This window comes from Pseudophryne corroboree, chromosome 2 (genome assembly GCF_028390025.1).
Source record: "Pseudophryne corroboree isolate aPseCor3 chromosome 2, aPseCor3.hap2, whole genome shotgun sequence".
In the NCBI taxonomy this organism is placed as follows: domain Eukaryota; kingdom Metazoa; phylum Chordata; class Amphibia; order Anura; family Myobatrachidae; genus Pseudophryne; species Pseudophryne corroboree.
The window spans coordinates 476,183,240-476,196,338 of record NC_086445.1 but is presented as its reverse complement, the minus strand read 5'-3'; the positions used below and the strand labels follow the sequence as shown (position 1 = coordinate 476,196,338).

The 13,099-nt window shown below is 41.7% G+C and overlaps 1 protein-coding gene across 1 annotated transcript in view; it reads right to left on the bottom strand.

Moving 5' to 3' along the window:
* Positions 1 to 10,105, bottom strand: part of TMEM132E (transmembrane protein 132E) — a 733,604-nt gene extending 723,499 nt beyond the window's left edge. Inside the window, exon 1 of the mRNA XM_063953835.1 lies at positions 8,653 to 10,105. Coding sequence (XP_063809905.1) covers positions 8,653 to 8,764 — 112 coding nt within the window. The 5' untranslated portion in view covers positions 8,765 to 10,105. The remainder of the gene's footprint in view (positions 1 to 8,652) is intronic.
* Between the last annotated feature and the right edge of the window lie 2,994 nt (positions 10,106 to 13,099).

The following is a 13,099-nucleotide window of genomic DNA, read 5'->3' as shown; positions in this document are numbered from 1 at the left end:
ATCATGTCAGTAGGTTTTCTCTCATTAAAAAACACTATTTTCTCTGTCTCTCTCTCTCTCTCTATACACTACACCCAGCTTCCCCAAACAGACAGACATAGACAAATGTGTTGGTAGTATACCCTTCCATAAAAAAGAAGAACCCATGTTTTTAACTGAAGTAACTTAAAGGCGACAAAAGGAATTGGCATCAATCATTGTTTAGTCCATATTTACTAAAATTCCGACTTTGCATTAGATTTGATTCAACAGAATATTTTTAATTATAAAACAAATAAAAATGGCATGGACTAACGTGAGGGTACCCTTAGCATAATAATTTGCTGCACATACTTATAGACACAATTACTGCAATCATGCGATTTCTCGATGGGACTTCAGTACCTGTCAACAGGTTTGTTGTTTCAGGTTTGATGGGTGCTTCTCCAGACTGCATATTTCAACTGATGTCATATATGTCCAGTAAGATTCAGATCAGGACTCATGGAAGGCTACGTCAGAACAGTCCAATGTTCTGGTCTAATCCATTCTTGGGCACTTGTAGCTGTGTGTTTTGGGTCAATATCCTGTTGGAGGACCCATGACACGTGACAGAGACAGAGCTTTCTGACCCTGAGCAGTATATTTCATGCCAAATGCCTGTGGGCCAGTCCGACCCTGTACCCTGCACAGATTCAAGGCACCTATGCCAGACACAGCAATGCAGCCCCGAAACATAACCAAGTCTCCTCCATGTTTTGCAGTGGGTACAGTGCTCTTTTCTTTTACAGCTTTTTTTTTTTTTTTTTTATCTGTGAACTTAGAGATCAAGTTCCAATTTTGAATCATCTTTCCAAACGACATTCTCCAAGCAGCACTGTGTCAATATGCATGTTGCTAAATTACAGTTCGGATTTTTTTAATGTTGTTTTTTCAACAGTGGAGTCCTCTTTAGAAGTACAGTAGGTCTTCTTCCATGGAGCCCACGGTGACTCAAAAAGTATTGGATGCTTTGATCAGACACTTACATACCTGGGGAGTTCAGTTTATTTCTCTTTTTTTTTTCTTTCCTTTTTATTTTTTTAAGCACACTCACTACCCTTCATTTAAATATGTGGTTGATTCTACTCCAATGAATGGAGGGGGTGGCTATAAACTTCCTAATAATATTTGCAGCTGTAGTCACAAGAACATCAAGCTGCTTGACCATGGTCTTATAGCCTTTACCTTTAATGTGTTTGTCCATCCTTTTGTTTCTGATCTCCTGAGACAACTCTCTCCTTTGCTCTCTCCTCTCTGGTCCATGTTCAGTGTGGTTCATACAATGATACCAAACAGCAGAATGACTACCTTTCTCCTTTTAAATAGTCTGAATGACTCATTAGAGAATTGAAGACATATGTGATACTAATTGAAGTAGTTTTAGATATCACTATAAACCAACTGTTCATTATCTTTTCTAAGGAGAATAAACAATAAGGTATAATTTGTCACAGTTTATTTGCATTATTCAATGAAATAACAAAGGCATGCCGGTACACATGCAATAGCTTTTCATTTCATCATGTTTCAAGAGGAGTTGTTTCAACGAGCTGTAAGAGTTCCAAAACAAATTTGTCAATATCTATCTACAGTCATATATAGTCTATATATAGATAATCATGTTGCCAATTTATAGTCTATAGTGGTGAGTACTTTTTTTTTGGGTAGAAAACTGCTGTTACTAAATGTTTCAATGTTCAATGCAGGCACAGATTTTTCCCTTACTACATATTTTCTGTTTATGGTCAGAAAATAAAAATAGGGGCTTGGGGCATGAAATTGAGCTTCGACATTGAAAAATTGTTTATAAACGAGGCAGAGCCTTACACAGCATAATCTCATTTTCCAATGAGATACGCTATGCAAGGCGAGGTTACAAATGAGAACATAAAAGAACATTGGTTCTCCACAGACATTGGCAAACTGTAAATAATCATTAACATCGTCAAAGGATAATATTACAAGAGGGCATACTATGGATCCCATGTGTGGTCTATACCTATATATATATATATATATATATATATATATATATATACACATATATATATATAGATACATATATAGACACTGGTTTTTTTTATAGTTAACCATTGCACTGCAGCTCGAAAATGTTGTATGTCCCCTTTTTCAGTATAACGAAGTGAATGTTAAGTAACTGCTGGTAGGTGGAGATACTAAATCCGTGGAGAGGGTGAGGAAGGACTTTGAAAAAAAATAAGGTGCTGAAAACAGCTGAAAGTTTTAGACCGGAGAACAGCTGAAGATATTAATAAATTCAAAAGATATATGTTCTCACCTACAGCATATGTTCATAAACAAATTACTGTGTGTTATAATAACTAAATGATAAAAAGACCTAAAAATGTTTTTTTTTATGTTAAGTACATTCCATAAAATTCATCCAATATTATAGATTTAGTGCTAGTTATATAACATCTGGAACATCTCCATTTGCTGAGACATCACCAGGGAATCTGGCACTGGTTCCTCCAGGATTGGTAATTATCAACAGAGAGACTCACTTCTGTTTGGCCCAGAATACTTAGGTCCACCAACCACTGGCTTACTCAATCATTTGTGTCCCACACAAAATCCCCTGGCTTTGTTAAAGTCAGTCATGTTTTAACTTGTTCTTATGATGCTCTCTATGTGCACAAAATATTTTTTATAAACGAGACTTTATCAAATATTAAATATTGATTGATCCTTTCCACCTGTCTGCATATTTAATTATTTAATTATTCATTCAGCGCTGTTTTGGTACTTTGAGTACAACTGTGTGGTTTTGTTTAGTTTGGAGTGACGGCCCAATTTTTACAGCTGCTTAGGAGAATCAGCCCTGTCAAGTGCGAGGTATACCCACTCTTGCGAGTGAGGTAAGTGAATACAAAACTATAGACAACAACAATCTTTGTCCATCCAGAATAAAGTGCAAGTGACCTTTAACATCAATGGGTGAGATTCAGTTGTTTTCAGCGCCAGCAGCCAGGAGATTGCGCCCAATGGAGCTATTCAATTTGTTTGTCCATTCAGCTCGCTATCTTCTGAGGTGGCGAGCTGAAATGAGTGAAATACGGAACTTTTCGCATCGCCGCACCCATTACTTTAGTTGGGTTTATCTGCTTTATGCGCCCAATCTGTACAATGAAGTAAAGCCACGTACTTAAAGTTATAACCCATTACAGTACCTGCTCATAAGCAAAGCAAATTGCAGGAGAGTACGGAATGAAGAATATGAATATATTTTACTGCAATCTAGATTCCAGATGTATTCAGTGACATAAATCAGCAATCTAGTCCTAAACACAGTGGACAAGTTCAACATCACTAAAATGTCAGTACTTGCCAACAGGTGACTTTCACAATACAATACCACATCAAATCAGTGTAGAGTAATGCTTGGAAATTTGTGGGCAGATTTCCTACTCAACAAATTGAAACGCTATTACAGTGTGCATTAACCTACACCTCCTTTACTTTGTATTGCACAAGACCATTCAAAGCTAAGTGCTGAGTGCTTGCAATGCGTTATTGCACCTGTTATAAGTAATAATCCTGAACATTTTGCTGTCAAATAACTGCTTTATTCTTGCTTCTATCTCACTGCCTAAAATGTAAAACTATTTGAGTATAACAGATATAAAAAAATACACATTAATTCACCTGCTTCTTGTGTTCCACTGAAGGACCTGAGCACTGGACAATTTTTGGAAGGATGATTCCTATTGACGTGTAGTAATAATGCAGTCAAGAAAGTGTATGAACCTTCAGATTTAAATGCCGGGTCACACCTGGAATTTTGTAGATGGCTCCACCCAGATGCAACCTGGCTGAGACCCCTTTGAGACTGGTGGCAGGACCCGGCATATTGCTAGGTTGGCGACGTCACTGTTCACGGGTGCATTGCCAGCGCTTGGAGATGAGATCATCTCCTAGCGCCATCTCTTCCTATGCTGTAAACAGGTCCTGGGTTGCATCAACCCGGCTTACCTGTTTACACTGCACCGTGACCCGGGTAGGTCCGGGTTCAACACTTGTACCTACCCAGGTTGAAATACTCGACACAGGATCTTTTTCCTGGCTCCTTTCAGATTTAGCAAAATCCTCTTTTTTTCTGTGCGTTATTGTATGTGCAATAACCCCGAATATATCCGCTAGTCTGAAAAAGGTATTAGTAAGTAATGTCTTCAAACAGGGGATCTCCTACATGTATTAGGAAAACCTATAAACATATAGTAAGCATAAAAAAAATGTTCTTACTAATAAGGCAAAACATTTAAAAGTCTGTAATAAAATGAATATACTGTAAAAAAAAATGTTTAAATTAGAGTATTGTTAAAATTCATAAAAGCACTAAAGTATCTTAAATAAATACACTCAATTATTTAAAGACACTCGCTTATACAAAACTGCTTGGATGCTCAAACATGATCATTGAACAGTTGACTAACAAAGCAGTTTAGATTTTTCAGAAATTACAGGTATATCTGAAATCTGGCACATTCAGAAAACTGTTAGGAATCAATTTATTGAGCTGAAATAAGCCAAAATACTAGTTTTCTTTGGAGAATGACTGTCACAGATCTTCATGCAATTTATTAAAGGATTAACACAAGGTAATTCAGCTATCTTTTCGGACTTAAACTAATTACCATGCCTTTTCCACTATCCCCATAGACATATGGGGCTGGATGTAATTGTGTGCGAGGCGGCCGGAGCTCCGAGACTCCGGCCGAACTCGTACATTTTTTTAAAGCAGCAAACGTTTACAAGACAAAACCAACCAGGTTTTGCCTTGTAAACGTTTGCTGCTTTAAAAAAACGCACAAGCCATTACATCCAGCCCATAGGGATATCCAATTACCGGAGGGTAATGATAGCGCATGGGGTTATCCTATTAGCCCCAATAAACTGCAGCTTAATCTGGGCTTCCGATGATACCGGCATACCTGCATTGGTGCATAGGTTACCTGCATCGTCCAGTGACATGCGGTTGGGTGAGGCAGAGCTTTTCCTGTCATACTAACGTTTGTGCCAGAGTTTTGACTGTACAAAATATATGAAAAATACAAAGAATTTGTTTGAAATATCTTCTTTGCATTATTCTAATAATTTTTATAGCCAAATCCTTTCCATACATCTATGCTCAAAACTCACAAAATTTCTAGGAGTTTATAATGCTGCACCTGTGTATAATACCCAAATGTACCCTTTGGCTCATATTTTGCGTGTAAATCTGACTCTGGTGCTAGCCAGTGCCTCCTGAGCCATTTAGCTCACCGCATGTCCCTGGCATCGGTGCATAGCTCCCACGGCTCCGGTATTTCTGGGTTCACCAGCCCCCATCCCTGTCACATGACCTCAGCTGGCTGGGGAAACCCGAAGCAGTGGAAGAGGGGGAGACCTGCGTCCTTGGGGCCGGCTTCCAGGCACCCACACTGACTGGAGGGCTTGCCACAGCTTATCGTGGATTTTGGGCCAGCTTTTTTGGGCTGCAGCGGCAAAAACACACAGGTTTCACTGAAACTGTGTTTTTAGATGGAAAAAAAATATTTCAAAAGGTGATATAATTGGACACCCAGTAAAATAAATATCGGTGAAATCTGGAAAAATAACGAAATACACCAGTTTTTCGCTCCCAATGTTTCATTGCGAGAAATTGGATATCCCCCCATATACCACATAGGACTTATCAAGGTGTTCTCAGGATGGCGTTACCTTACCTTTAGCATGGGATACAACCCCTCCAGCGAGGCGTAGGTGGATCCCTAATCATAAAAGAGCAGTATGTGCATGTACATACCTTAAACTCCTTTTACCGGCATCTCTTAAAAGAAGGAGGGTTTTGCCAGATCTGGCATAGAAACACTGACATTGTAAATAACGGCGGTTTGCTGTTATGTATTGCTACAATATGCATCCACTTAGCCACCACTGATAAACAAAACCTTTATATAAACAATGAATCCATAACTTTTACTGACATAATAAGCAGTTCGGAAGTTTGTACCATCATTTTCCCTTATTTTATCAGCAAGCTCTAAAAGTGGGAACACACGGGACGAGATTTAAAACGATTTGGCAGTTTTCGACCAATCGGAACAGCAAAATCGTTTAAAAAGTGCTGTGTGTACGCAGTATCACGATGCCTCAGATCTTTTGTACATGCAAGGAGATCTGGGGCTGTCGCTAGCGATGCCATGCAACACCCCCCCCCCCCACCCCCATCATTCATTGCTGCCGGGATCAGCAAGTGTGCCGCTGATGATGTCGCATCGTATGCAAATCATCCCGTGTGTACCCACCTCCACACCCTATTCATAATTGTCATTCAGATATGCACATCCTCCATTTATGTTGCAGATAAAGCACTAGAGCATACCTCCCAACATGACCCTCTCCAGGAGGGACAGAATGCTCTGCTTCTGGATTTTTCTCTTAATTTATGATCGCCATCACCTGTGCTGAAACACCTTTCTTATCCATTTACCTGTTCAGCACAGGTGCCGGCAATCAAAAATTAAGAGAAAAGTCCAGAAGCAGAGCATTGTGTCCCTCCTGGATAGGGTCATGTTGGGAGGTATGCTAGAGTAGTGATGACATTTTTTTCAACCAAATGAAGAGTGGCATGTTAGGGATATATAGTTTGAGTCATTGTGCTTTGTTGCACATCATGTGAGAAACAGTACACGTAATAATATTTAAAACACTTGCAAATTGAAACTACACAAATTGGCTAACTGCAGGGAATGAATCTGTGCCTACTTGAAATAGTGCATTTGCCTTAAATGTTGTATTCTTCATGTATGCCTCATAGGCAGTGGTTCATACTAGTATAAAAAGAGTAATAAAAAGGGCTGATTCCGTTGGTAATATAGCCTAAAATAATGATTTATATGTAACACAGATTATCAATTGAATGCAGCCAAAATGAAGCAATCTATGGGAATACAGCTGCTGGGAGCACACGTATTAAAACACGTTCATTCTAAAAAGCCAGAGGACTGCTAATATCCTGACCTTATGATTGCACTATTTATTTTATCAGCAAAAATGACAGCAAATCATGTCTATAATCTTCATCACATACATTACTCATGCCTATCCTCTGAGAGCCAATACCTTATCTCCCCCATATACTGTATGTCGATGAGGTTTTAGCATGATGCGAGAAGCACATTATCATTATGAAAATCAATTGCATTTTCCATGTGCAAAAATGGGTAGATGACATACTACAAAGAGATTTCAGTGTGAAGACGCACACACATTCCACAGTGTACTGCATGCACAAAAAATGACACTGTAGACACCCTAGTAAAATCTGTGATGTTACAGATAATCATCATGGGAATAGAACCATTGTGTCATATTAGACCATACAATAACAAATAGTGGTGTACCTTATTTCGTTCAGGGGCACTTAAATACCAAAAATTGCAAATATGTGGCACAAAACTGTGTGAAACAGGGTTACTTAGTGAACTTGAGTATAATATTTACTAAGCTTTCTTCTTATTGCTGGAAAAAAATACCCAGATTGCTTTTAGTGACCAAAATATCAAACAAAATTATCATTGCTTGGGGGCTTAAGTATAAGTGGGTCTGTATCTGTAAAATAGATACATTTTAGATTTCTGCATTCCTCCAACTGTTTGCCATACCCTTCCAGCTGTATGGCATTTTGCATTTCAATCATGCAACAAATGGACCTTGTAATCACATTAACTCTTTACCTTTCTATTAGTATGCAATGCTACGCTCGCCTCGCATCTTTAAATAACATTAGCAGGCAGTGGGAATGTGAACAGACAAAGCTCAACAGTGCACAAATCCCTATGTTGAGACACATCTACTGAATTTATATTTAATTAACATTTGCATCTTCACATCGTATCCCATGATGTTGCTATGATTTCCTTTTTTTCTTCGCTTATTTAATACATGCAAGAGCTGAACTGGATCCACAGGGGGCAACAATTACAGAGAACAGCATGTACAGTATGTCACATCTCATACTGCACATCAATGTCTGTACATTGTGCCTAATGTTTTCTTGGGACCATGCAAAACATGGCACACCTTTAGCAGAAAGGTTAAATGGCAACTATGAAATTTACAAAAGAACATGTGCTACTTCAAGGAGATATGACATCCTAGCCATGTCCTATCACACGTTCCAGAATCACAACTGACTTACATCTTTGTTTTCCATAAAACATTTGAACACAACCAGTTGCAAGTTGGACCAGTGTGACAGAAGACATAAACTGTACACTGTGATAGCAAATGCTTAGAAAAATAAACATCCAAATTTGCAAAAATAATATACCCTGTTATACACTCCTTTTCCCATGCAGCTGCATTGTGTTACTAATCATTTTCCTTCCATAGAAGCAGGATAATTAAAGCATCATAACCTATGTTGAAAGAGAAACAAGTACCATTTAAACATGACATACATGTCTGCTTTTAAATCACGAATTATTCTAAAATACAGAACTAGCTTCTAGATGAATCAATGTGGACCCCTAGTAACCATGTAATTCATAAACCTTGTTACAGTCCCATGCCATGCATACAGCTGTGAAGAATGTTACTGTCTGCTTTCTGTCAGATGTCACTCACCCCTGGCAGTAATGAGAATCAGAAGGCAGCAGTAGATGTAGCAGTTTTCATAGTGGTTATGGTAGTGAGTGAAGCTCCACAACAGCCCTGAGCATCTTCTCCTGGCAGTCATAGTGATAATCTGGCAGCTTGGTCTTGGGAACCACAAAAACAGTGTCCAGCTCCACTGGCAGGCTTACTTGTAGTTCAGCTGCAGCAACTCCTGTAGCTGAGTGATCCTTAGCACTAGGCTACATTCACAAACAAATTGAGTCACTCATTGCTTAATAAGTGACATACCTGGAGGAGTACTGCTCAGAGTACAGCTCGCTGTGTCATTTTACGCATTAGCAATAATTCACATTGCAACAAAAGTCATCTTTAGGTCATGAAGACAAGAAGATTGCTCCCTTGGCACTGATCTGTGCTCCACAGAACACTTTGCACAATCACACTGCCACGCTAGAAGCTCCGCGGGGGCGGGGCCTGTGTGGCACTGGCTGGCTCTTCCCAAATGCACTGCAGGGGGCGCTGTTGCAGTCTCTGGTAATCCACAAAGTTAGAACCTAGCCAGTAACCAGAAATAACCATTCACCGGCCGAGTCTTTCCAGCCTGCCGTCAGTGCGGGGGCAAATGCGGACCACACAGAGTTAGGAGGTAATCACTGTGGTTTATATATCCCGTTCCTGGCCCTAAGAGCTTCAATGTAATCCAGCCAGTACTTGGCAGCAAGGAACACGACCCCAAGTGGCGGCTCCAGACAGAATACTGCGGGGCAGAGACTGGCAATCCCGAAGATGGAACTTGGCTCCCAGGGCACGTACTCTGTATCTCCGCGATGTTCAAGGAGAGCCGCTATGATCCCAGTGTCCCCCGCACAGGAGCAGCGACTTCCCGGCATAGGGAGAAGCCGTCGCAGCCGCTCCCAGGAGTTGCCCGTGTAATGCCCAAGTTTGACTGAGAGCTGTAATCGCGAAGCAACCTGCGAGCATCTGATGGAAGAGGCAGCTCCGGTCCCCTCCCGGCTGCTCCGTCCTCACTGCTCCAAGCTTAGTACAGCAGAGCTACTGGCAGTTACCGGCGGCGAGAGGAGCTACAGTGTATCCCCCCGTGCACCTCTCCCGTGCGCCGGTGTCTGCGGCCAGTGCGAGGTGTAGCGGGGAGTTCCGTGCTAGTAGCACAGGCGCCTGCAGACGCTGTGACTGGGGTGAGGGAGAGGGCAGGACGTGCTGGGGAAGCGGAGGATGAGCAGAGCGTCCCCGCTGCTCCCTGTTACCTCCTCCTGTCTCCGGCACTACTGCTGCTGCACAATGACTTACAGGAGTCCGGAGCTCCGGGTGTGCAGCCAGAGAACAGCCGGGCTCACGTCAGCAGCGAGTAGAGAGAGAGGGGGGCTGCAGCGGGGACACGGCCGGGGGCGCGCCTCCACCTCACGGGGATCTCTGTACTGCCGCCACCGCGCTGGACCCATGTGTCCCGTGTACACATATAGCAGGTGGTTGACACCCTACCTATATTCAATCAATTTGACAGGCGACAAAGCGAGGATCTGTAGTAAACCCCTGTATACAAACAGCATATTGCAATGCAATCCCTCCATTCGTAAGTATTTCCACATGGAGGACAGGTTGATTTTAGTGTCCATATATTATGTATATAAATATACAACAAATACACACACACACACACACACACACACACACACACACACAAATAGATAGGTGTGTGTGTGTGTGTGTGTGTGTGTGTGTGTGTGTGTGTGGTGTGTCATCCCAACATGACCCTCTCCAGGAGGGATATATGTGTATTTGTTGTAAGTATCAGAAAAAAGATACTATTGTAGTACTCACCAAATATCCTTAAATAACATATTGATACAAGACTTTTGCTGGGTACACACATGTATAGTTCAGTGGAACGGACGATGTATCGGCCAGTGTGTACGCACCATTAGAATAGCTTCTTTTATTCATTTTTGAAAGGTATTGACTGATTTCTTCCTGTTTCCAGTTGTTAAGGGCCCTACAGACTGGGTGAGCCGCCGCCGAGCTGCGGGGCCGTGCATCGTTAATCGTTGGTGCCTACACACTGCACAATAATGAACGAGAATTTTCATATCGTGCATTGAGATCTGCCAGTGTGTAGGGACCATTAGTCACCACATGGACTATACAACACTGTACAAGAGTTAACATACAGTACAAAAGAATAAAGTATACATACTGTATAAATACAATGTACAACAGTGTACAGTCCAAAGCAGAAACACAAGTATCACAATAAAAGAAACCACAGATAAGTAGTGATTAGTACAGGGAAAGGGTAGGCAACTCTTTGTAGCTAGAGTCAGCAAGCAGTGGTGAGTTGTAGGAGAAGCACAACAGCTCCCAGTGAGGGATGCAGTCATTTTACCTCCAATCAAAATCCCGACACCAATTGACCGATGGTCAAAATCCCGACAAGGTCAAAATCCTGACATGGACAAAATACCGACATTTAAAATACCGACAAGGTCAAAATACCGACATGTAAAATGCCGACAGGTCAAAATACCGGCATGAGTTTTTCATGATTCTTTTCATTTAAACCGACTTGTTCATACTTTACCATCCCAGTGGACCTGGAGGGGGAATATAATAGTGTGCCGAGCGCAGCGAGGCACCGCGCCCGAAGCATGGCGAGCGCAGCGAGCCATGTGAGGGGACGCGGTACACTTTATATGGTGTCCATGTTGACTTATGTCGACATACACAAAAAAATTCATGTCGGTATTTTGACCTGTCGGCATTTTACATGTCGGTATTTTGACCTTGTCGGTATTTTAAATGTTGGTATTTTGTCCATGACGGGATTTTGACCTTGTCGGGATTTTGACCATCGGTCAATTGGTGTCGGGATTTTGATTGGAGGTATTTCATACCGATCCCCCCAGTGATCCTGTTCCCATCATATGGGCTAGCACGCAGACAGTTGGTGGGATGTATCAAAACTATACATGTGGCAAAACCTCAGAAAACTGCAGTTTTCATATGTTTTCCATAATAATATGGCTCGCCATATGTATTAAAAAGGTTCAACAGCAGATATCAGAGATATTCACTGCGACCTGTGGTACAGCTGTCCTCGTAGAATTCTATAAGCCTGCGATTTGCCAGTAAGCAGAAAACTCTGGAAAGTGGAACTGCACCATAGGTAATATAGATGGGGTTGCCTATAAAAGCCTATGTACTATTTTCTACAAAATTCCCTGTAGAGAGGTCTGAAATTTTCCATATCCCGACAATTGTGCATATGCAGGCCACTGATCGTGCATGCGCAATAGGACTCCCAGGTCTTATGGAAGTCTACTCATCACAGGGGACAGAGATGTCCTTGCAGATGTAAGTATTTCATGCAGGTGAAAGAGAATGGGATGTATATCAATTTTCATCCTGCCCAATGTTAGATAGTCACTGTAAGGTAGAAGGAGATAAAATACACTGTGAGTAGGATTAGTTAGAGGAGGGTCGTGTCTGTTAGCCTACATACTAAACAGAAGGAGGGTGAACTGGGAAGCAGTGGCGTACGGTGAGGTCATTGGCTGGTGAGGCACTGCAGGCATAATGATCTGCAAAGTCTGGCGATGAACCTTACCGCCACTTGTGATGTCATGGAAGTACGCTGACAGTGCCTGCCTACTTCTATTTTTTTATTTAAACATTTATTTATTTTTTGCAAATATGTGTTTTAGGTAGCTCTTGAGTTGAAATAGTTGGGGCATTGGGATCAGAGTTAGGTACCCCTTTTTACACATTACGGCAGACAGCGTACCCTTTTTACAAATTACGGCAGACAGCGTCCCCTTTTTTACACATTACGGCAGACAGCTTCCCCTTTTTTACACATTACGGCAGACAGCGTCGCCTTTTTACACATTACGGCAGACAGCGTCCCTTTTTTACACATTACGGCAGACAGCGTCCCCTTTTTACACATTATGGCAGACAGCGTCCCCTTTTTACACATTACGGCAGACAGCATCCTTTTTTACACATTACGGCAGACAGTCCCCCTCTTTTACACATTACGGCAGACAGCATCCCCCTTTTTTACACATTATGGCAGACAGCGTCCCCTTTTTACACATTACGGCAGACTGTCGCCCTTTTTACACATTACGGCAGACAGTGTCCCTTTTTACACATTACGGCAGACAGTCCCCCTCTTTTACACATTACGGCAGACAGCGCCCCCTTTTTTTACACATTACGGTAGACAGCGTCCACTTTTTTACACATTACGACAGACAGACCCCCTCTTTTACTCATTACGGCAGACAGCGCCCCCCTTTGTTACACATTATGGCAGACAGCGTTCCTTTTTTACACATTACGGCAGAGAGCATCCCCTTTTTACACATTACGGCAGGCAGCGTCCCCTTTTTACACATTACGGCAGACAGCATCCCCTTTTTACACATTACAGTCT